General features: G+C 30.1%; 1 protein-coding gene across 3 annotated transcripts in view; it reads left to right on the top strand.

Annotated features, from left to right (window-relative positions):
• LOC145269297 (pyruvate carboxylase, mitochondrial-like) overlaps positions 1-27,812 on the top strand; it is a 402,794-nt gene that overhangs the window by 270,141 nt on the left and 104,841 nt on the right. For all 3 annotated transcript variants that reach the window (XM_080124986.1, XM_080124984.1, XM_080124985.1), the window contains exons 9-11: positions 7,783-7,965; positions 13,658-13,892; positions 18,418-18,642. In XM_080124986.1, the coding sequence (XP_079981112.1) occupies positions 7,783-7,965; positions 13,658-13,892; positions 18,418-18,642 (643 nt within the window). The remainder of the gene's footprint in view (positions 1-7,782; positions 7,966-13,657; positions 13,893-18,417; positions 18,643-27,812) is intronic.

The raw sequence follows: 27,812 nt of genomic DNA, 5'->3' as shown, positions 1-27,812 counted from the left end.
TCATTACTTGGAGTGGTTGGTGTGGACAGGTATTGAATGCACTGGCATTGAAATGTTCCTTTAGCCATTGCTCCAATTTTTCTCTGTTAATGTCGGTTGGCTCCAATGAGATTGCTGCTGGTTTCTGCCGAGCCGGTGCTCTGCGCGGACACACTTCTGTTTCCGCTGAGCTGCTTTGCAATAATGATGTAGGAAAATTGGATGGCAATAATTTCAGCTCCTTAAGTGCCGTTTGTGATATGTAGAGCCTGGATGTGTTGTCAGACACATATACTGCCTGTCGTGTTTCTCTTGATCCCACCTTAACATGTAAAAACAGGACCCCCTTGATGTGTAACTGGTTATTTGTTATACCCCTTATCCGATGGGTAGTTGGAACCAAGTACCCATTTGGGTACCCGAGGAGTCCTTGAATCTCGGGGCCAACAGAGCAAGACTAAGCTTGTTTCCTTCAATAACTACAAGAAACCTTCTCTACCACCAATAGCAATGGCCAAGAACACATTGCCTGAAAGTACTTCTTTTAAACTCCTCGGCCTAACGTTTACAGGGAATATGAACTGGAATAGATACATTGAGAGCATTGCCAAGGCTGCTGCAACAAGGTTGGCTCCCTCTACCGTGCTAGAAAACTACTTATGCCTGCCAGTATCCTATACCTCTATAAGGCCACCATTCGCCCATGTATGGAGTACTGTTGTCACATCTGGGCTAGTGCATCTGCTGCTTGTCTCTCGCTCCTGGACAGGGTTCAAAAAAGAGTCGCCAACCTGATAGGTCCTGAACTGTCATCTAGGCTTCAACCTCTATCCCATCGACGAGATGTTGCATCCCTCTGCCTGTTCTACAAATACTTCAATGGTGAATGCTCTGACGAACTGCAAACACTTGTACCTCCCCGACGTAACTACCCCCGACAAACCCGACAAGCTACTAAGTCTCATCCCTTTACAGTAGAGATCCCTAGGTGCAAGAAAGCCTTTTACTCCAATAGTTTCTTCCCCAGAACTGCGGGTCTTTGGAACTCCCTTCCGGGATTCTGCTTTCCCAACTGCAATGATATGCAGAAGTTCAAGTGTAATATTAACAAACATCTTTCTACTCTTCTCCCTTCATAATGACCCCGCTAATTAATTCCCTAATAGTAGCCCCCTGCTTCAAAGTGGCACTGTGTCTTGTTTGGGGTGAAAATTGAATAAAAAAAAAAAAAAAAAAAAGTTTGGGCTCCTGTGTCCGCGAAGGCTTGAATGGCGTGGGTGCTCACTTTCATTGGCTTCTTTGGCACCCTTCTAAAGGTCGCATGGCACTTGTTCATTATTATTACCTCTGCTGTAACTGAGATGGGCGGTTCTGGGGCGCCCACCTGGAACTGTTTCCCATTCCACTCAAGGTGAGGAATGTTTGCCGGTTGTCTCTCATTGTGTCTTTGAGTAGGGGCTTTATCGGTGGTGCAAAACATAAACGACTCCCCGCTTTTTATAGCCTCCGTTTTGGATCTATTAATTTTCCGGCACACATTTTTAATGTGCCCTACTATTCCACAAAAGTGGCACTTGAGTCCCACTGCTGGGCAATCTTTCCGGTTCATCGATCCACCTCGGTGTGACGTTTTCCGCAACCGTTGCAAGGTTTGGTGTCCCGTGGGGTCGACAGGGCCTTTGCCTCATGCATTTGTTGTACTTGATTCGACCTTTGTATCCCAGACATCGCGGGAGGTTGTGTGGTATCGGAAAAGTGTGGAGTTGCTTCATCTGTTGCCTCCAGGCAAACCAACCGTGAAAATTTTAGATCCAAGGTAGGAAGTGTAGCTGCCTCTGCCAGTACCCTTCTCTGGTGTTCGATATTTCTTATCCCTGCCATCATTTGCCAGGCAACCATATCGTCTGAGTAATTAACCTGCTGCCGGCAAGTGGGTTCGTTCGGACACTGAATACGAAATTCACAAAATTTCGCCTGGCCACGTAACCTCGATAAAAAATGGGTCACTGACTCACCCTCATTTTGCTCCATGGAGTGAAACGTTTGTCGGTGGACTTCCTTGTGTAAGCCTCGAACAGCCACCAGTCGTATTTGATGGAGCAGGTATTCCTCTGTCGCATTGTTGAGTCGTTCTGGTCCAACGAGCTCAAACAGTAACCTGTTCGTTTCCGGTGTGCATGCTTCTCGCAGTTCGTTCCGAATTGCAGCTGGATTTTCAAGTCTGCACATCTCCTTGTACCGTGACCAGGTGTCTAAAAAGAGTGCCCATTCGCTATCTGTTGAGTCCAGACCTATAGAAGGTCGCTGCATTCTTTTTGTTTGCGGCGTGGTCGCTCGTCCGTGTAAGATGTCCTTCCGTAATTCGATGTTTTCTTTTTGTAACTCGACTAGTTGACGTAATAAGAGAACGTTTTCTTGTTCCATAGTGTGACGATATCTTTGGTTCAATGCTGCGATATAAGTATTTCACGTTTTAAAGAGACAATATGTTCGTAGCGCCATGTAAAGTTTGCGTTAAGCAAGTTGGTTTTCCAATCCAACAGCGTGTCGCCGTGAATGAGTGTAAACAACAGATGGCGATTCCTCTGTCCTTTTATAAGGGGGATAACTAAACTTATGCAATGTCTGAGCGAAAAGGGAGATAACTCCTTTCTGGCCTCTACAATTATGTTTTTGCAATTAACACATGAACTAATATGCATTGATCATTATTTATTAACTCATTTTGCAATTAACCCATGAACTAATATACATTGATCATTATTATTACGTTTTTGCAATTAACACATGAACTAGTATACATTGATCATTATTTATTAACTCATTTTGCAATTAACATATGAACTAATATACATTGATCATTATTTATTAACTGTTTTTGCAAGTAACACATGAACTAATATACATTGATCATTATTGGTTATGTTTTTTCAATTAACACAGGAATTAATATACATTGATCATTATTTATTAACTACTTTTTGCAATAACATAGGTACTAATATACATTGATTATTATTTATTACGTGTTTGCAATTAACACATGAACTAATATACATTGATCATTATTTATTACATGTTTTTGCAATTAACACATGAACTAATATATATTGATCATCATTTATAAACTGTTTTTGCAATTAACACATGAACTAATATATATTGATCATCATTTATAAACTGTTTTTGCAATTAACACATGAACTAATATACATTGATCATCATTTATTACATGTTTTTGCAATTAACACAGGAACTAATATATATTGATCATTATTTATAAATTATTTTTGAAATTAACAGATGAACTAATATACATTGATCATTATTTATTAACTGTTTTTGCAATTAACACATGAACTAATATACATTGATCATTATTTATTAACTGTTTTTGCAATTAACACATGAACTAATATATATTGATCATTATTTATTAACTGTTTTTGCAATTAACACATGAACTAATATATATTGATCATTATTTATAAATTATATTTGCAATTAACACATGAACTAATATACATTGATCATTATTTATTAACTGTTTTTGCAATTAACACATGAACTAATATACATTGATCATTATTTATTAACTGTTTTTGCAATTAACACATGAACTAATATACATTGATCATTATTTATTAATTGTTTTTGCAATTAACACATGAACTAATATACATTGATCATTATTTATTAACTGTTTTTGCAATTAACACATGAACTAATATACATTGATCATTATTTATTACATGTTTTTGCAATTAACACATGAACTAATATACATTGATCATTATTTATTAACTGTTTTTGCAAGTAACACATGAACTAATATACATTGATCATTATTTATTACATGTTTTTGCAATTAACACATGAACTAATATATATTGATCATTATTTATTACATGTTTTTGCAATTAACACATGAACTAATATACATTGATCATTATTTATTAACTGTTTTTGCAATTAACACATGAACTAATATATATTGATCATCATTTATTAACTGTTTTTGCAATTAACACATGAACTAATATATATTGATCATTATTTAATACATGTTTTTGCAATTAACACATGAACTAATGTATATTGATCATTATTTATTAACTGTTTTTGCAATTAACACATGAACTAATATACATTGATCATTATTTATTAACTGTTTTTGCAATTAACACATGAACTAATATATATTGATCATTATTTATTAACTGTTTTTGCAATTAACACATGAACTAATATATATTGATCATTATTTATAAATTATTTTTGCAATTAACACATGAACTAATAAACATTGATCATTATTTATAAATTATTTTTGCAAATAACACAGGAACTAATATATATTGATCATTATTTATTACATGTTTTTGCAATTAACACATGAACTAATATATATTGATCATTATTTATTACATGTTTTTGCAATTAACACATGAACTAATATAAATTGATCATTATTTATTACATGTTTTTGCAATTAACACATGAACTAATATACATTGATCATTATTTATTAACTGTTTTTGCAATTAACACATGAACTAATATATATTGATCATTATTTATTAACTGTTTTTGCAATTAACACATGAACTAATATACATTGATCATTATTTATTAACTGTTTTTGCAATTAACACATGAACTAATATACATTGATCATTATTTATTACATGTTTTTGCAATTAACACAGGACCTAATATACATTGACCATTATTTATTAACTGTTTTTGCAATTAACACATGAACTAATATATATTGATCATTATTTATTAACTGTTTTTGCAATTAACACATGAACTAATATATATTGATCATTATTTATAAATTATTTTTGCAATTAACACATGACCTAATATACATTGATCATTATTTATTAACTGTTTTTGCAATTAACACATGAACTAATATATATTGATCATTATTTATTACATGTTTTTGCAATTAACACAGGAACTAATATATATTGTTCATTATTTATTAACTGTTTTTGCAATTAACACAGGAACTAATATATATTGATCATTATTTATTACATGTTTTTGCAATTAACACATGAACTAATATACATTGATCATTATTTATTAACTGTTTTTTGCAATAAACACAGGAACTAATATACATTGATCATTATTTATTAACTGTTTTTGCAATTAACACATGAACTAATATACATTGATCATTATTTATTACATGTTTTTGCAATTAACACATGAACTAATATATATTGATCATTATTTATAAATTATTTTTGCAATTAACACATGAACTAATAAACATTGATCATTATTTATAAATTATTTTTGCAAATAACACAGGAACTAATATATATTGATCATTATATATTAACTGTTTTTGCAATTAACACATGAACTAATATACATTGATCATTATTTATTACATGTTTTTGCAATTACCACATGAACTAATATACATTGATCATTATTTATTAACTGTTTTTGCAATTAACACATGAACTAATATACATTGATCATTATTTATTAACTGTTTTTGCAATTAACACATGAACTAATATACATTGATCATTATTTATTACATGTTTTTGCAATTAACACATGAACTAATATACATTGATCATTATTTATTAACTGCTTTTGCAATTAACACCTGAACTAATATACATTGATCATTATTTATTACATGTTTTTGCAATTAACGCAGGAACTCATATACATTGATCATTATTTATTAACTGTTTTTGCAATTAACACATGAACTAATATATATTGATCATTATTTATTAACTGTTTTTGCAATTAACACATGAACTAATATACATTGATCATTATTTATTAACTGTTTTTGAAATTAACACATGAAGTAATATACATTGATCATTATTTATTACATGTTTTTGCAATTAACACATGAGCTAATATATATTGATCATTATTTATTAACTGTTTTTGCAATTAACACATGAACTAATATATATTGATCATTATTTATGAACTGTTTTTTCAATTAACACATGAACTAATATACATTGATCATTATTTATTAACTGTTTTTGCAATTAACACATGAAGTAATATACATTGATCATTATTTATTACATGTTTTTGCAATTAACACATGAACTAATATATATTGATCATTATTTATTAACTGTTTTTGCAATTAACACATGAACTAATATACATTGATCATTATTTATTACATGTTTTTGCAATTAACACATGAACTAATATACATTGATCATTATTTATTACATGTTTTTGCAATTAACACATGAACTAATATATATTGATCATTATTTATTAACTGTTTTTGCAATTAACACATGAACTAATATACATTGTTCATTATTTATTAACTGTTTTTGCAATTAACACATGAACTAATATATATTGATCATCATTTATTAACTGTTTTTGCAATTAACACATGAACTAATATATATTGATCATTATTTAATACATGTTTTTGCAATTAACACATGAACTAATGTATATTGATCATTATTTATTAACTGTTTTTGCAATTAACACATGAACTAATATATATTGATCATTTTGTATTACATGTTTTTGCAATTAACACATGAACTAATATACATTGATCATTATTTTTTAACGTTTTTTGCAATTAACACAGAAACTAATATATATTGATCATTATTTATTAACTGTTTTTGCAATTAACACATAAACTAATATATATTGATCATTATTTATTAACTGTTTTTGCAATTAACACATGAACTAATATATTGATCATCATTTATTAACTGTTTTTGCAATTAACACATGAACTAATATACATTGATCATTATTTATTAACTGTTTTTGCAATGAACACAGGAACTAATATATATTGATCATTATTTATTAACTTTTTTTGCAATTAACACATGAACTAATATACATTGATCATTATTTATTACATGTTTTTGCAATTAACACATGAACTAATATATATTGATCATTATTTATTAACTGTTTTTGCAATTAACACATGAACTAATATACATTGATGATTATTTATCAACTGTTTTTGCAATTAACACATGAACTAATATATATTGATCATTTTTTATTACATGTTTTTGAAATTAACACATGAACTAATATACATTGATCATTATTTATCAACTGTTTTTGCAATTAACACATGAACTAATATACATTGATCATTATTTATCAACTGTTTTTGCAATTAACACATGAACTAATATATATTGATCATTATTTATTAACTGTTTTTGAAATTAACACATGAACTAATATACATTGATCATTATTTATTACATGTTTTTGAAATTAACACATGAACTAATATATATTGATCATTATTTATTACATGTTTTTGCAATTAACACAGGAACTAATATATATTGATCATTATTTATTACATGTTTTTGCAATTAAAACACAGGAACTAATATACATTGATGATTATTTATCAACTGTTTTTGCAATTAACACATGAACTAATATATATTGATCATTATTTATTAACTGTTTTTGCAATTAACACAGGAACTAATATATATTGATTATTATTTATTACATGTTTTTGCAATTAACACATGAACTAATATATATTGATTATTATTTATTAACTGTTTTTGCAATTAACACATGAACTAATATACATTGATGATTATTTATCAACTGTTTTTGCAATTAACACATGAACTAATATATATTGATCATTATTTATTAATTGTTCTTTCAATTAACACATGAACTAATATATATTGATCATTATTTTCTATGATAATCAACATAATGATTTTTTTTTTTTTTTTTTTTTTTTTGTAGGTATTCCGAAGTGGCGAAGGTATGGGAATCCGTCTTGATGGTGCTTCTGCTTTTGCGGGTGCCATTATTTCTCCGTACTATGATTCTTTGTTGGTGAAAGTGATTGCTTCTGCCTCGGACCATCAATCTGCAAGTGCCAAGATGCTTCGAGCTCTCAAAGAGTTTCGAATTAGAGGGGTGAAGGTAACCAAGCTGTTTTTTTTTTGTTTTTTACTAATGAGCCACCACCTGTCAAGGCCAAAAGCTATTTGAATATATAGGGTAAGTGGACTGTCAGTTGAATGACGAAGAATATTATGAGACGATTGTAAAACATAAATGGAATGAGCAAAATTTATTTATGAGGCCATTGTATGAGAAGTATTTGTCATTGTATTTGAAGATGACCATGTTGCAACTGTAGGAACGCAGCTCCATCTAAGTATTGTTGAATATGTATTATTTTAGTTCTCAGGAATTGGAAGGGGGGGGGCCTTCCGGTGAACTAGCAGATAGATTGTCAGTTGAATTGATGAAGAATATTAGTAGAGGATTGAAACATATTAATGGAATTAACTTAAAGTTTGATGAATGTTTATGCTGTGTATATTGCATTTGAAAGCAATCATGTTGTCGTCTGCAGAAAAGCAGCTCTGTATGCTCTACAGATAAGAGCTTTGTAGAAGGTCTGTTTTATTCCATTATGATATTACATATAAATGATAGTTTTATTCCATTATGATATTACATATAAATGATAGTTTTATTCCATTATGATATTACATATAAATGATAGTTTTTTTGTAGTTGTGATATTACATATAAATGATAGTTTTATTCCATTATGATATTACATATAAATGATAGTTTTTTTGTAGTTGTGATATTACATATAAATGATAGTTTTATTCCATTATGATATTACATATAAATGATAGTTTTATTCCATTATGATATTACATATAAATGATAGTTTTATTTCATTATGATATTACATATAAATGATAGTTTTTTTGTAGTTGTGATATTACATATAAATGATAGTTTTATTCCATTATGATATTACATATAAATGATAGTTTTATTCAATTATGATATTACATATAAATGATAGTTTTATTCCATTATGATATTACATATAAATGATAGTTTTATTCCATTATGATATTACATATAAATGATAGTTTTTTTGTAGTTGTGATATTACATATAAATGATAGTTTTATTCCATTATGATATTACATATAAATGATAGTTTTATTCCATTATGATATTACATATAAATGATAGTTTTATTCCATTATGATATTACATATAAATGATAGTTTTATTCCATTATGATATTACATATAAATGATAGTTTTATTCCATTATGATATTACATATAAATGATAGTTTTATTTCATTATGATATTACATATAAATGATAGTTTTTTTGTAGTTGTGATATTACATATAAATGATAGTTTTATTCCATTATGATATTACATATAAATGATAGTTTTATTCCATTATGATATTACATATAAATGATAGTTTTATTCCATTATGATATTACATATAAATGATAGTTTTATTCCATTATGATATTACATATAAATGATAGTTTTTTTGTAGTTGTGATATTACATATAAATGATAGTTTTATTCCATTATGATATTACATATAAATGATAGTTTTATTCCATTATGATATTACATATAAATGATAGTTTTATTCCATTATGATGTTACATATAAATGATAGTTTTTTTGTAGTTGTGATATTACATATAAATGATAGTTTTATTCCATTATGATATTACATATAAATGATAGTTTTTTTGTAGTTGTGATATTACATATAAATGATAGTTTTATTCCATTATGATATTACATATAAATGATAGTTTTATTCCATTATGATATTACATATAAATGATAGTTTTATTCCATTATGATATTACATATAAATGATAGTTTTATTCCATTATGATATTACATATAAATGATAGTTTTTTTGTAGTTGTGATATTACATATAAATGATAGTTTTATTCCATTATGATATTACATATAAATGATAGTTTTATTCCATTATGATATTACATATAAATGATAGTTTTATTCCATTATGATATTACATATAAATGATAGTTTTATTCCATTATGATATTACATATAAATGATAGTTTTTTTGTAGTTGTGATATTACATATAAATGATAGTTTTATTCCATTATGATATTACATATAAATGATAGTTTTTTTGTAGTTGTGATATTACATATAAATGATAGTTTTATTCCATTATGATATTACATATAAATGATAGTTTTATTCCATTATGATATTACATATAAATGATAGTTTTATTTCATTATGATATTACATATAAATGATAGTTTTTTTGTAGTTGTGATATTACATATAAATGATAGTTTTATTCCATTATGATATTACATATAAATGATAGTTTTATTCCATTATGATATTACATATAAATGATAGTTTTTTTGTAGTTGTGATATTACATATAAATGATAGTTTTATTCCATTATGATATTACATATAAATGATAGTTTTATTCCATTATGATATTACATATAAATGATAGTTTTATTCCATTATGATATTACATATAAATGATAGTTTTATTCCATTATGATATTACATATAAATGATAGTTTTATTCCATTATGATATTACATATAAATGATAGTTTTATTCCATTTGTGATATTACATATAAATGATAGTTTTATTCCATTATGATATTACATATAAATGATAGTTTTATTCCATTATGATATTACATATAAATGATAGTTTTATTCCATTTGTGATATTACATATAAATGATAGTTTTTTTCCATTATGATATTACATATAAATGATAGTTTTTTTGTAGTTGTGATATTACATATAAATGATAGTTTTATTCCATTATGATATTACATATAAATGATAGTTTTATTCCATTATGATATTACATATAAATGATAGTTTTATTCCATTTGTGATATTACATATAAATGATAGTTTTATTTCATTATGATATTACATATAAATGATAGTTTTATTTCATTATGATATTACATATAAATGATAGGTTTATTTCATTATGATATTACATATAAATGATAGTTTTATTCCATTTGTGATATTACATATAAATGATAGTTTTATTCCATTATGATATTACATATAAATGATAGTTTTATTCCATTATGATATTACATATAAATGATAGTTTTATTCCATTTGTGATATTACATATAAATGATAGTTTTTTTCCATTATGATATTACATATAAATGATAGTTTTTTTGTAGTTGTGATATTACATATAAATGATAGTTTTATTCCATTATGATATTACATATAAATGATAGTTTTTTTGTAGTTGTGATATTACATATAAATGATAGTTTTATTCCATTATGATATTACATATAAATGATAGTTTTTTTCCATTATGATATTACATATAAATGATAGTTTTATTTCATTATGATATTACATATAAATGATAGTTTTATTCCATTATGATATTACATATAAATGATAGTTTTATTCCATTATGATATTACATATAAATGATAGTTTTTTTCCATTATGATATTACATATAAATGATAGTTTTATTTCATTATGATATTACATATAAATGATAGTTTTATTCCATTATGATATTACATATAAATGATAGTTTTATTCCATTTGTGATATTACATATAAATGATAGTTTTATTCCATTATGATATTACATATAAATGATAGTTTTATTCCATTATGATATTACATATAAATGATAGTTTTATTCCATTTGTGATATTACATATAAATGATAGTTTTATTCCATTATGATATTACATATAAATGATAGTTTTTTTGTAGTTGTGATATTACATATAAATGATAGTTTTATTCCATTATGATATTACATATAAATGATAGTTTTATTCCATTATGATATTACATATAAATGATTGTTTTTTTGTAGTTGTGATATTACATATTAATGATAGTTTTATTCCATTTGTGATATTACATATAAATGATAGTTTTTTTGTAGTTGTGATATTACATATAAATGATAGTTTTATTCCATTTGTGATATTACATATAAATGATAGTTTTATTTCATTATGATATTACATATAAATGATAGTTTTATTCCATTATGATATTACATATAAATGATAGTTTTATTCCATTATGATATTATATATAAATGATAGTTTTATTCCATTATGATATTACATATAAATGATAGTTTTATTCCATTATGATATTACATATAAATGATAGTTTTTTTCCATTATGATATTACATATAAATGATAGTTTTATTTCATTATGATATTACATATAAATGATAGTTTTTTTCCATTATGATATTACATATAAATGATAGTTGTATTCCATTATGATATTACATATAAATGATAGTTTTATTCCATTATGATATTACATATAAATGATAGTTTTATTCCATTATGATATTACATATAAATGATAGTTTTATTCCATTATGATATTACATATAAATGATAGTTTTATTTCATTATGATGTTACATATAAATGATAGTTTTATTTCATTATGATATTACATATAAATGATAGTTTTATTCCATTATGATATTACATATAAATGATAGTTTTATTCCATTATGATATTACATATAAATGATAGTTTTATTCCATTATGATATTACATATAAATGATAGTTTTATTCCATTATGATATTACATATAAATGATAGTTTTTTTCCATTATGATATTACATATAAATGATAGTTTTATTCCATTATGATATTACATATAAATGATAGTTTTATTCCATTATGATATTACATATAAATGATAGTTTTATTCCATTATGATATTACATATAAATGATAGTTTTTTTCCATTATGATATTACATATAAATGATAGTTTTATTCCATTATGATATTACATATAAATGATAGTTTTATTCCATTATGATGTTACGTATAAATGATAGTTTTTTTGTAGTTGTGGCATAAAAATGAGTTTTTGTGAATGTCTTACAATGATGAAGAGGGAACTCATTTTCAACTCATCTCCATTCAACTCGTAAACTATTGATAGAAGTTAAATTTTTTTGTTAAATAGTCAAATGATTGAAAGATATAACACGGAATAGAATCACCGATTTTTTAAGGAGGGATGCTTTTTAAATAGGGAGCTTAGTGCAGGGATTAAAGTTCAGTTGGCTGACCAGAAATCTGATTTCTACCAACTAGTGACTTTCGAATAAATTTCATTCTTTTATCCAGAAAAGGCAAACCTTCAAGCGACATAAGTTCTCTGCTTTTTATCCTTATTTTTAAATTAGAAAAATCAGATTTTTTGTCAAATTGTTAGTTTTACATTTTGGCTGGATTTTATTTCTTTCTGTTTTTCTCTGTCATTTTATCTTTTTTCATTTCCTGTTTTCTCTCTCTTTTTTTTCCCTTCTCTCTGCCTTTCCTTGCCTTGCCTCCCTTCCCCCTCTTATAACAGTTCTCTCTTAAAACTGAAAATGTTAATTTTGCCATGAAAGATTTCAAACAATCAATGAATGAGGGAGTTTGATGAAACTATGAAATCCTGTCTCCTTCTGCCAACATGCACGCTCAGTTTGTCCTTTTATTTTGACTTTTTTAGCTGAAACTGATTAGGAAGTGTCAAAAATAATTGATTTGACTATAAATGAAAAAAAAATTCTCACAAATAGAGCTCCTCCCCCTCTTAGATAAATTAACATAGAGAGAGTAAAGAACATGGACTCGAATTGTCATTCTTCTTCAAGCCATGAATTCTACCAGCATATGTGAAGAATAAAAAACACAAATGGAATATACAACAATTCCTTGTTGATTCCAAATTTGGTTCCTTTTCGTTTTCAGACCAACATTCCATTTTTACTTAATGTCCTTCAAAACGAACGCTTCCTGTCTGGCATATTGGACACCAATTTCATTGATGAACACCCAGAGTTATTCCAGTTTGAACCATCCCAAAACCGGGCGCAGAAACTCCTCCACTATCTTGGCCAAGTGATGGTCAATGGACCACAGACACCCCTTGCTACCAACCTCGATCCAGCTGATATTGTACCGACAGTACCAGAAATTCCACTCGGTAAGAGAATTCATTTAATATTTCTTCCATCATTCCATCTCCCTTTTCTACATTTTCAACTGCACATAAAGACTCTCATCCTTGGACCCATTGGGGGGTTGAATAGCACTATTTTGGAGGGTGTGGATGCCTTCTTGGGTGCACCAGACAAAACACATTGGAAATTGATCATCAAATTACCTTTGTGTGACTCAAGCAATTCTTATCAGGCATCAGATCTCAGTATCAACAAGCAGGCATGTCTACTAATCTGTCATCTGACTCTGTCTGCATGACACGGTTGATGAATGTTGTTGATCATCAGAAGTTGGAAGCTTTTGCCAATGATTACATCCACTGCATCTTGCATTGCTGGTGGCTCGTCCATGTCCCAATTATTGTTCTCCACAAAAACCAGTCTCTGCCATCTGTCATGTTGCAGCCATAACTTCAATGGTTTGGAAAGTTAATTTTCTATGTAATCCTCCCTACCTCTCTGCTTGGATGGTACAAGCATATCTTTGAACAGCTGAGAACCAGGACAGCAAACTCCTAGGTCCACAGGTGGTTGGCCATCGATACTGAAATTTCGATTGGCGATCATGTTCGATCTTGCTCTGAGAACTGCCATACATTAGCTGCCATGATTTGGAGTATGGTGCAAGCCCTGGGATAAGCTGGCTCAATCTGACCACATTGAATGTCATTGCAGCAACACAATTTACCTATCAAAAATATCGGGCTGTGAACCTAAAATAATTCTTTTAAAATATACATTGAACAGTTAAAACAGCTCCGCTCAGTCTTGACAGACTAAGGATACCCACTGAAGGGTGCCTGTGTGTGAAAATTTTTGCGGCAAAAGTTGCACGATCTCCAATATCACCTCTCCTGAGTCGGCAGTGTTTTAATTCCAGTTGCAAGTATATACAAGTTCAGGATGGCTGGAAACAATGCTGAGATAAACGAAAAGCACATACAGTATAGTATTGCCAAATGGCCACCCATCTGGTACTGACCAGGGTCATCGTTGCTTAACTTTTGGTGATCTTGTGAGAACCAGTATGTATATAATTAACTAGCAGGACCCGTTAACCTGCATTGCTCAGTGGTAGCACCCCCCCCCCCCAATTAAAATTTCCAATATGGTTGTTATTTTTGTTGTTAGCCAAATATTAAATTACTAAGTTGTGTACTGCCAAAATAGTCAAATCAGTTGTTTTATTTTTTAATAAGTGTAATAATAATATGCACCTTCAATGCTCGCCACAGCTGTATACCCTGTAACACTATGTAACTGTAATTTAATATTATCATCTTAACTTTTTTACCATTTAAAAGAAGCTTTAAATAAACTACTAATAATTTTTACAAATTTTTTACAGTACACAAAAATAATGTAAATGCGAGACAAAAAGCGTTTGCATGTAGTGACGTTTGTGAAGCGATAGGCAAACCCATTTTTAAGAAAATCAAATAGTCATATTATCCTGTAATTTTCGATATTTATTCATTGTTAAATAAACTTATTTAGTAAGTAATCTATGCTTCAGCCTTCTCAGATGCATATGATGGCAGATGGTATCGTGCTCTGCCATCATATGCATCCTTTACATTGGCTATGCATTTTTGGTACCGCACTATTTGTAAATAGTGTTTTCAGTGTTGAAATTCAAGTTTCACACTAATTTTTTTAATAGTGACAAAACGCCCTTCCCTCCCGAAGGTTAAAATGGCTTTGTAAATAAAAACAGTATTTTAGCATGGTACCAAAAATACCCAAAATTGTACTTTGTATTGTTCAACGCTTTTAATATTAAAAAAAAAACGAAACATATACTCATTGTCAAACTTGGGTACTTCTGCATTTAAAGTCAGTTTTTCCATGATTCTTAGTGGGCAACACCCGGTGAACAGTGGAAATTGCCGCATTATACCAATTGAGCAAAAAGAAATGTGAGCGAAGAGATGTTAAAAATTGCAAGAATCAAAAAAGTAAAGGAAAAATTTTAAAAGGAAAAATAGAAGAAAGGGCCAACATATTATAAACAACATTATCATTGTGCCAACGTATTATAAACAACATTATCATTGTGCCAACATATTATAAACAACATTATCATTGTGCCAACGTATTATAAACAACATTATCATTGTGCCAACGGATTATAAACAACATTATCATTGTGCCAACGTATTATAAACAACATCATCATTGTGCCAACATATTATAAACAACATCATCATTGTGCCAACGTATTATAAACAACATCATCATTGTGCCAACGTATTATAAACAACATTATCATTGTGCCAACGGATTATAAACAACATTATCATTGTGCCAACGGATTATAAACAACATTATCATTGTGCCAACGTATTATAAACAACATTATCATTGTGCCAACGGATTATAAACAACATTATCATTGTGCCAACGTATTATAAACATCATCATCATTGTGCCAACGGATTATAAACAACATTATCATTGTGCCAACGTATTATAAACAACCCCAACCTCCCCATGTTAAGAATGTCTTTTGGAATAAACACCTCCCCCAACCTCGAAAGCCGTTCTTAACACAGGGAGGTTGGGGTGTTTATTTCGAAAGCTGTTCTTAACATGAGGAGGTTGGGTGTGTTTATACTACGCTTGGGCAGGTCGTAGGAAAAATACATAAATAATTTGCATACACAAAAAAAACAAAAAAATCACGTCACATGTGCAATAATAACGTGATGAAATTATACTCATGTAAAGTTAGTGAAACATTTTTAATAAATAAAACAAAAGGAAACGATTGTTTTATCTCCCATGTCCGTAATAATATTTTAGTAAAAGCGAATTACTATATCATTATATTTCTTACGAATTTATGAGTTTCTGTCAGGGTAACTGAAGTCAATAAATAACGAAATGTAAAAAAAATAAATAAGTGAAAGAAAATTCCAACAAATAAGTTCATGTGCCAAGTTTCATTCCGTCATAAAAACAACTTTCCACAGAAAAAAAAACTTGTTTTTACATTTTTATCTGGCGAATAAAAATAAAATTAAATATGAAAAACCATGTTTATTATTTTTAAAATCTAGCCACGGAGCTGAAGTCGATATCTTTGATTGTAAAACAAAACTAATTTTTTTGAGAAATCTCTGTGTGGCATACCACTGACTTATTTTTTCTAAAGAATAAAATTGAATAAAGTTTATATTTACAGGAATGTGTTTACATTTATTTAACGACTAAAATAAAAATATATATGAAAAAAATATGTGTATTATTTAAAAAAAAAAATCCAAATTATGCAATGGTGATGAAGTTGTTTTTTATTAAACAAAACTTCATCCCCGTTGCATAAATTCGATTTTTTAAAAATACTAAATGGTTTTTCATATATATTTTTATGCTTATTCGTTAGGTAAATGTCTATACATTTTTGTAAAAATAAACTTTATTCAATTTTATTCTTGAGAAAAAATAATTCAGCGGTACAGCAAACACAATTTTATCAAACAAAAGTCAGTTTCGTTTAAGAAAAAAAAAGCCAACTTCTTTCCCCGTTGCATAATTTTTATTTAAAAAAAATAACATGTTTTTTCACATATTTTTATGTTTATTCGCTAGATAAATGTATAAACATTCTTGTAAAAATAAACTTTATTCAATTTTATTCTTTAGAAAAAACAATGCAGCAGTGCACCATACAGAGATTTATCAAAAACATTGACTTCAGTTCCGTTAAAAATAAAACGGCTTATTTCTCTTTATCTCTCTCACTCCCACTCTCTGTATCTCTCTATCACTAACTTTCCCTCCCTCCGTCTGACTATAAACAGAAGTAATTTTGCATAGCTAGTCATGATGTATCATTAATGATTTGTTTTGTGACTGTAATATTTTCACAAATAAATAATAAAAGTTCAGAGTTTCTAAGCAGAATAATTCTGTCAATAATAAATAAAACATAAGAATATTGTGTATGTACCGAAAATGGCGACGTGTTTTATAGTTGATAACTATTTGTTTATTTAGTGGAAGAAGCGAATGTAGAATGAATACTTCTCATCCAATCATCTGCACCAGATATTTTAAAGGGAGAAATCATTATTTGTGTTGGATGTAAGGAGTAAGAATATGCTTATGTGTAGGAAATCTGTAATCAGTTAATGACGGTTAATACCCAGGAAAGTAGGAAAAAGTATAAAAGAACTCGATGTAGAATTGTGTCATAAGAGTAGATGGTAAAGTGAGGATGAAATTTGAGCTACTTCCTCTTTAGGTTAGGACGATGGTCATGGCACTCCTCGGACTAAAAATAAATTTTAATATAATGAAATAATGTGTATGTAATTGCAGTCTATAGCTAGATAACGTAATGATTAATGACGTAAACATAGTAATTTTTTATGTGCCATCTGTTGTTGTCAACATAAGATAGTTTCGTTCAGAGGGGAAAAATTGTATCTCTTTTATTGTCTTCACACCTAGTTATTTTTGTTTTTGTTTTCAAGTCTGTTTCTTTGTTTTTCCCTCAAACAGACCAAGGCCGGCCTGCTGGCTGGAGAACTGTCCTTCTCCAGGAAGGGCCAGAAGGTTTTGCTAAAAAGGTTCGTGAGCACAAAGGCCTTTTGCTGATGGACACAACATACAGAGATGCTCATCAGTCATTGTTAGCCACTCGTGTACGCACAAGAGATCTGCTTCAAATCTCACCTTTCGTTTCACACAATTTCAATCCACTGTTCAGTCTGGAATGCTGGGGAGGTAAGTAAATGAAACTTTGAAAACACCTAGATCACTTATCAAGGCGAGTTCTCCACTAAGCTTGAATCGGCTTCTTTTTTTAAAACAAAAAAATTGATTTCTATTGACATCAACTTTTTTAATTCTTTCCAAACATAACTGCAATTTTATTGTTGATAACTGTAATTTTATTGTTGATAACTGTAATTTTATTGTTAATAACTGTAATTTTATTGTTAATAACTGTAAATTATTGTTAATAACTGTAATTTTATTGTTAGTAACTATAATTTTATTGTTAATAACTGTAATTTTATTGTTGATAACTGTAAATTTATTGTTGATAAACAAACATTAACTTCGTTATGACATTTCTGAATTTTTAAGATAAGGATTGGTTATTCATATTATTTGGATTCATCAGACTACTGTTCTCATCTTGAGTGTCATTTTCACAATGTTTTGGTCGATGTAACCTCTGACCTTCTTCAGGTGTATCTTGTTGAACTTGGGAATGTTTCTGTTGAACTCGGATGGAATTTTGAGCAGAACCCCTTATTTACTTCATGAGCATAGCATGCTCTTGTTCCTAAACAATTCACAATTGTATTTTTCAGTTGCCCACACTAAGAATTGAACCTTCAACATCACTTTTTACAATTGATTTTTCCAAGTAATCTAACCACTGCACCACAGGTCCTTGCAAACAATTCTAGTATGAATTCTAGTCAATTTTAGGAGCCTTAAACCTAGTTTATTTCTAGTTGTAAATATCACTATTTTTTACTAATGATTACTATATATTAACGTATATCTATATATATATTAATAAATCAGGGTATTTTTTTTATACGTGTTAGAAGCGTTGACTGAAATTTGAATTTAAAAATAAAATACATATTAAATATGTTTGAAGCCAAATTACAATGCGAAATTATTGCAAAAAAACAATTTTTTTTAAAGGGATATATTTTGAACTATGACACCCTAGTCAATCTTTTATATTTTCTCTCTTTTTCCACTTTTTTGCGATGATGTTGAGTTGAAGAAAGTTGAATGAAGAGGCCATGTGATGTTAACTGCAGCATTGTTTTTGTAATGCCAGAAAGGTTGCGCTTGGCTATGCGATTTGAAAATCAGAGTATTTTTTTTTCTTTTAATCCATGTTAGAAGTGTTGACTTAAACTTGAATTTTAAAATAAAATATGTATTGAATACGGTTGAAGCCAAATTACAACACAAAATTATTAAAATAAACAAGCGTTTATTTTTAAGAAATATATTTCGGAGTGTAACTCCCTCATCGATCTTTTATATTTTTTTTCTATTTTTCCTCACCATGATGTTGAGTTGAAGAAAGTTGAATGAAGAGTTTACGTGATGCTGACTCTGGTGTTTTTGTTATAATTTTGTGTTGTAATTTGGCTTCAAACGTATTCAATACATATTTTATTGTAGCATTGCCTTTGTCTGCTGGTAGTATTATGATATCACTCACTGCACAGGGCCTTCTCCCTTTGAGAGGTTTGGCTTTGAATTCTCAAGTGCTTGTCTCACTTTCTGCCTTAGTTCATCTCCTTGTGCTTTGGGTTTATTCAAGGCTGCTTCCTCTATTATAAAATTATAAAATTATTATTTATTCAAGGTTGCCTCCTCTATAGGAGTCTTTAACCTATTTTAGGTTTAAGACTTCTAAAATTTGTATCAGAATTGTCCGCCAAGACCCGTGGCGCAGTGGTTAGAAAAATACAATTGCAAATTGCTTAGGACCTTTATCTAATCATGGCTGACAGAACAAGAACATGCTACCCCCGTGAACTAAATAAAGAATTCTGCTCGAAAATTTGTCCAAATTCCCAAGTTTGACAAGATACACCTGAAGAAAGTCGGAGGTTACATCGAAAATAAACTCAAAATGAGAACAGTCGTCCGATGAATCCAAATAATATGATTAACTTTTTTTTTTTTTTTGTTTTTTTAGGTAAATTTTTACCTTGGCTCCCCCTCCACAATTTTCTTTGAAATGATATCTGTTACAGGTTTTCAATTATGCTGAATAAGACAATCTCATTTAAACTTGGCAGAGACAAGTAGTTTTTGAGATATAAAGACCTATAATTCAGTGGTCACCAGATTTGTATGCACATGCGATAAACAAATTTACTTCTCTCCGACTGACACTGCTAACCCCAATTTTTTTTTTTTTTTGGTTTATATTATTTGCAGGTGGGTATGCTGACAACCATTATCAAGGCTAAATTTGGGGCAAATAGGGTGTCGATTCCGAAAGCTGTTTTAACATGGGGAAGGTAGGGGTTGTCTATTCCGAAAGCTGTTCTTAGAATGAGGTGGTTGGAGGTTGGCCACCAACAACAACCCTAGTTTAAATTTTCACAAGGGTGGGGGCATGCTTCCACTCTGCACAAATGAATTGAATAAAAAATGAATTGCATTCATTAAAACGACCCAAGTTGTAAAACAGTATTTATTTTGAAAAGAAAAAAACAAAAGCAACAATAATGACATAAAAATAATAGACGGTATATCACTATAAATATCCTGATTCACCAAAAACTATGCATTTTATGGTTCTCTACTCATTAGAGAGCATTATCCTGTTGACAAGTATGGTCTTCCACAAAGCTGTGATGTTCTCTGTGCGAAAACATCGATTTGTTGCTGGCTGCAACAGGAACTATAACAATAATAGAGAGAGTATTGTTGATTTAGTCCTCTAGATCCACCATGTTCTCTCTATACTGATGCATATATCAATGGGCTAACCGTGTGAAGAATGTGGCTGTTTTCTATGTATTCATTATGGAGAGATTTTGAACATCACGTGGTTCTGGAATGCATGAAAATTTGCTGAGGATCTCACAAATAGGCTATTTCAAAAATATACTATTACTGTACAAACGTTTAATATTGATTAAGCTGATATTGGCTATTTCTGTGGAGAAAGTATAAAGTTTTATTGTTAATTCTGTAATATTTGTGAAACTTGAAATCAGATGATTAATTTTATATAAAATAGTTGACCCGTATCATGATGTTGCCCAGGAATGGAGATAAACTCAACAAGAAATTCCATGCACAACCTTGACCGATTTGTCATTTTGGGTCAATATTACTTATCATTATGAATAGTACATATTATCACAAATACCATGGTTGCTAAGCAGATGAAACCAGTATCCCTGTAGACACTTATCTCGTTCTAGTGACTCCACTTGTGTGCACTAATCTATGCTGGTAACTTGAACAGGATAAATAAAAATAAATAAATGAATGCAAGCGTTTTTACTTTTTTTGTTTTGTTTTTATGATTTTTAAGTTGAAGGAAATTTTCAAGGTTTCTTCAGTTTATTGAATTGTTAAGTGAAAATATAGAATATAATTAGCATGTTACCTGTGTGTTTCTGAATAATAATGTCATTATCTCAGCACAGTCTGTAAACTGCAGAACTACCGCTTACAAATGTGCATTTAAAGATATTTGTGTGGTGGGGCTTGTACTTAGATTTTTATTACAAAATTAGATTTGCTACTCTTGTGGTGAAACAATAATGCTGTTATTTAAAAACCAATTTTTAACATATTAATTATTCGGTACTTTGATGTAACAATTTAATAAACAAAAGATACTTCTTCAGGTGTATCTTGTCAAATTCAGCAATGTTTCTGCTGAACTCAGGAATCTACACAGAATTTCAAATAGAATCCTTTATTTACTACACGGAGGTAGTATGCTCTCTTTCTGTCAGCTATGACTGAATAGCGGTCCTAAGGACCTGTAGCACAGTGGCTAGAGTATTTGGAAAATTTTAATTGTAAAAGTGATATTGGTCCCCCGATTTATCAGAGAGGGGCCTATATTTTCAGTGGCGTCCGTGCAGACGATTATCAGATAACCGTCAATTAGTTTTTTCTGAAATTTTGCCACAAATTGTATTTCATTAAATAGATGTGCACAGTAAAAAAAAATTTTTTGAAAAAATTCCTGTTGCATCCCCAGGGGCTCAAAAGAAGTCAAAAATGCCTCAAAATGGTAAAAAATGACATGTTTTTGCCTGATAACTTTTGATCCATCCATTAGATTTTTCTGAAACTTGGCCAAAATGTAGAGCCCCATGTTCTTAATATAAATCCAATATGGGTGACCTTGGCAAAATTTTGGTTTGCGTCCCTGGGAACTTTTAATGCTAAAAACACCCCTTTTTGTAGCTCTTTTTTCATATTTCTCAACAAAAACTTGATATGTCTGACTATATAGTGGTTAACTCAAATATACATGTGTTAAGGCCTGAAACTGCACCATTATCCATTTACACTGGGATTCGGTGTCCCCAGGAGCTCAAAAGGGGTCAAAAATGCCCCAAAATGGCCCAAAATGACACTTTTTGCCCCATAGCGTTTGATCCATCCATTAGATTTTCCTGAAACTTGGCCAAAATGTGGAGGCCATTGTTCTTAATATAAATTCAGTATGGGTGATCATGGCAAAATTCTGGTTCACATCCCTCTGAAACTTTTAAGGCTAAAAGATATGCCTTTTTGGAGCTTTTTTTTCATATTACTCAAAAACTTGATATGTCTATATATTGGTTTTCCATGGTGCTGAATTCAAATATACATCTTAAGGTGTGAAACTGCACCATTTGTCCATTTTCACTGAGATTCGGCGTTTCCAGGAACTCAAAAGGGGTCACAAATGCCCCAAAATTGGAAAAAATTACACATTTTTACCCCATAACTTTTGCCCCATCCATTAGACTTTTCTGAAACTTGGCGAAAATGTGAAGGCAACGTTGGCCCTTCACACTTCTCGCATTCATCATTTCTTCACTTTTGTTCGTGGCATCATCTCGCATGCATTACCAGAGGGGGGATCACACATGTGCTGCTTGTTCTTCTGGAGGTTGAAGATTCAATCCTGTCAGATTTGGCATTAATTTGTATACAAATCAGCAATTGTTTTGTACCAAATGCAATTTTAGGTAAAAAGAAAAAAACAATAGAAATTGTTTTAAAGCAATAAAAAATACAATATGCATCGAGAATATTTGTTTTGTGTTTACCTGAACCTGAAACTTTAATATCATTTATATTTGTTTACATGTGAACCTAAAACTTTAATATCATTTATAAGCTTATGCTAAATAATGTAAATCCTATTTTAGTCTTGTAAACTATTGAAATCGTATTGTTGTTTTTTAATCAAGTGGCCTCTAATTTAAGAATCGAGAACTCCCTCCTTATATAAATTATAAATCCTATTTTAATATCATAAAATATTGAAAATGTATTCATTTTGTTCTACATTTTTATCGAGTGGTCACTTATTTAAGAACTGAAAAAAAGCCACTCCCTTCTAAAATATGTTTTAAAAGATAGAAACATTTGAAATAGTACTTCCCTCAATGGTAAACGTTGATGAAAAATAAAAATGGCAACACCCAAAAGCCATTTTAAGAAATAATACCCCCCACCTCAAACAAGACAAAATCTTACAGAAGAATTGTCAACAGAAAGAATATTTACTGTTTTTAAGGGAAAAATTGTTATTTTCATTTTCTGTACTAGTTTTGTAAAGTAATGCAATGAAATCTCCCTCCTCCTCTCAATAAAGAAGAGAAAACATAATTGAAGTCTTTTCTTATAGTATTGTATGGGTATTTAAATAAAATCTATGGTGCTGAAATAAAATAATTATAGATTTATTGTAAACTTCTAAATAAACACCATTAAACTTCAATTAATTTTAGACATAGTAAATCACAACTTCTTATCAACCTAAATATAAAGTACTTGTATAAAATTAAGTCGATGATATCTTTAAATCTTAACCAACTCCATTAACCTATAGTCTCTATCTGACTTGCTAGCATAGATGATCTAGCATTGTGTCTGTCTGTCTCTCTCTCTTTCTCTCTCTCTCTCTTTCTCTCTCTTTCTCTCTCTCTCTCTTTCTCTCTCTTTCTCTCTCTCTCTCTTTCTCTCTCTCTCTCTCTCTCTCTCTCTCTCTCTCTCTCTATATATATATATATATATATATATACATAGAGAGAGAGATCATCTCTCTTTCTCTCTTCTATGCATGTGTATATATATATATAAAGAGAGAGAGAGGATATAGATGGATAGATAAGCTAAGTAGAAACTTCTGACTAGACTGTGGATTGTACTACATTCAGGTTATTTGAGAACATATAAGAATTTGAAATTTAACAGTTGAAAAAAAACAAAAAAACGGACAAGTGCAAAATCAATTTTAATAAACATATCTATTTATTAAAATTAAATTGAAATATTTTTTTTCAAATTTTTGAACAGTAAAAAATTCTTTATAAGGAAAATATAGTCTGTATTTCCTTACAAAGAATATTTTACTATTCGGAAATCTGAAAAATATTTCAATTTAATTTTGATAAATACATGCGAGAAATCTAAATAATACAAATATGTGGTATATGAATTTTCATAAGAATTCCATTTTCCATCAGTAATATATTAAACCATCGAAGCATACAGTGTAAAAACGAAGAATTACACTGGGGAACACTATTTTTTAAACTTTCTGTTGCATTTGATTTTTTAACTGATTCTGCAGGATTTTTAGTCGCTGATTTCAAATCTGAAATTAGTTTTTCTTCATAAGCTCTAGTTTTCATGCAATTTGAGATAGATGAAATAGTCTAAATATGAGCTTACGTAACCCAAATCTAAGCATTTTGAGATTATATACATAGATAGATTCTAATATTTTTATCTGCCTTCTTTTTTCCAGATCAAACATGTCTTCCTCATCGAGACATCACTGTAGAAATAAGCCTGATGCCTTCTGTTACATATGTGGTTGCTACACACTCCATCATCAGAGACGTAACATATCCTTGTTTGTGAAGCGAGCCTACAAGGCTTATTTTGAAGTTCATCTTGGTGACCAAGACAAGCAATGGGCTCCTCATGTTGTGTGCCACAATTGTGAGGAAATGCTCCGAAGCTGGACCAAAGGAAAACGCAATGGTCTGCCTTTTGGAGTTCCAATGATTTGGCGAGAACCCACCAACCATGTAACTGATTGCTACTTCTGCATGGTAAACACAGCGGGTGTGGGCAAGAAAAACAGACATAAGATCGTATATCCGAACATTTCCTCAGCTATTCGGCCTGCTCCGCACTCTGAAAAAGTTCCTGTTCCAGATTTCAAAGGTTTGCCTTCATTAAACGATAAAAATATTGGACATGACACGGACGAGGAAGACAGTTGTGACAATGCATTACCAGAAACTGAGTGGGAACCACCCGAGGAATGTTCTTCAGAGACTGAATCTCTCCCAGTCCCCAAGCCCCTTCACCAGACTGAACTGAATGACTTAGTTCGGGATTTAGGTCTTTCAAAGAAAGCAGCTGAGCTTTTGGACTCAAGATTACAAGGAAAAAATCTTGTTGATCACATTGTTAAAGTATCATATTACAGAAAGCGTGACCAGCTTTTTGTGACCTTCTTTTCAGAAGACAGACAGTTTGTTTACTGTCATGATATCCCAGGTCTTCTCAAAGAACTGGGTGTTCCTCACTATGATCCAATTGAATGGCGGCTCTTTTTAGACAGTTCTAAGCGCAGTTTCAAGTGTGTTCTTTTGCATAATTGCAATGTTTATGGGGAAGTGCCTGTCGGTCATTCAGTTCATCTGCGGGAAGACTATGATGACATCAGAATGGTCATGGACTTCTTAAAATATCGTGAGCACAACTGGATCATTTGTGTAGACTTGAAAATGGTAAACTTCCTTCTTGGTCAACAGAAAGGTTTCACCAAGTTTCCATGTTACCTCTGCATGTGGGACAGTCGAGCACAAGACAGACACTGGGTCCAGAAGGAGTGGCCTGTTCGTGAAACCCTTGAAGCAGGCATGCCAAATATCACACATGACCCAATTGTTTACAGAGATAGGATCATCTTTCCTCCTCTGCACATCAAATTAGGTTTGATGAAACAATTTGTCAAGGCACTGGATACCGAAGGTGAATGTTTCCAACACATCATCACAGTTATACCAGGGTTGTCGTTCGAGAAGATCAAAGCAGGTGTGTTTGATGGCCCACAGATTCGAACCCTCATTCGTGATGATCAGATTGTTGCCAAGATGACCGCCTTGGAGAAGGCAGCATGGTTATCCTTTGTGGCAGTCGTTCAGAACTTCCTTGGAAACAACAAGGCAGAGAACTACAATGAACTTGTGAACAGAATGCTCCTCGCTTTTCGTGCTCTCAGGTGCAACATGAGCATCAAGCTTCATTTTTTGAACAGCCATCTTGACCAGTTCCCTGAAAACCTGTGGGCTGTGAGTGACGAACAAGGAGAGCGGTTCCACCAAGACCTAAAGATCATGGAAGAACGCTACCAAGGTCGCTGGGACAAAAGTATGATGGCCGACTACTGCTGGAGTATTAAACGAGATTGCCCAGATGAAGTGTACAAACGCAAAAGTTACAAACGCAAATTCCTGCCTGACTAAAATACTGTTCCGACAGAAAGTGATAAGCGTTATTAGATGTAATTGACTCTTATCTGAAGAACGTTGTGAATGACGCTTATCTCACGTTGCGATAAAGACTGTTTTCTGAAAAACTTTTCCAGAAAAAACATATGGCACTTCTAACAATGGTGTACTTTAATCTAAAATCACATTTTATTGTTCTGTTTCTTTTGCCTTGTTAAATATACTGTTTTGTGGCTGACATTGCAATATCCTATAATAATGTTCATTTTTTCTTTTTTAATAAAAATCAAAGATTGCATAAAATCTGTAGCTTGCAGAATAAAACTACCTTCAGATTTGAACTCAGCACACTTAAATTGACTAAAAACAAGTCTTTCTTTAAATGCAACATATTTAGTGTTCTCTTGTGTTATCAAAGTTGTGTTAGTAAATCACATTTGTTTTTAGGAAAAAAGAAAACAAAAAAAATCATTTAAAAAAAATGTATGAAACATTATTTTGTTTGTTATTAATTTCATCAGTAATTTGTATTAAATTTCATTGCTAATGCATCCTAATCCGTATACATGTCACAAATGGAAATAGAAAGCAAAAGATTTTTAAGTCATGTGAAGATGCCATATTGAATTTGATGAGTGGAAGTATTGTAGGCCGCAGCAGTCGGGTTGTAGTTATGTATTC

The sequence above is a fragment of the Euprymna scolopes genome, chromosome 45 (assembly GCF_053919585.1).
Source record: "Euprymna scolopes isolate OS-2025 chromosome 45, ASM5391958v1, whole genome shotgun sequence".
In the NCBI taxonomy this organism is placed as follows: domain Eukaryota; kingdom Metazoa; phylum Mollusca; class Cephalopoda; order Sepiida; family Sepiolidae; genus Euprymna; species Euprymna scolopes.
The sequence above is the reverse complement of the archived record's forward strand: the minus strand, read 5'-3'. Positions and strand labels throughout refer to the sequence as shown.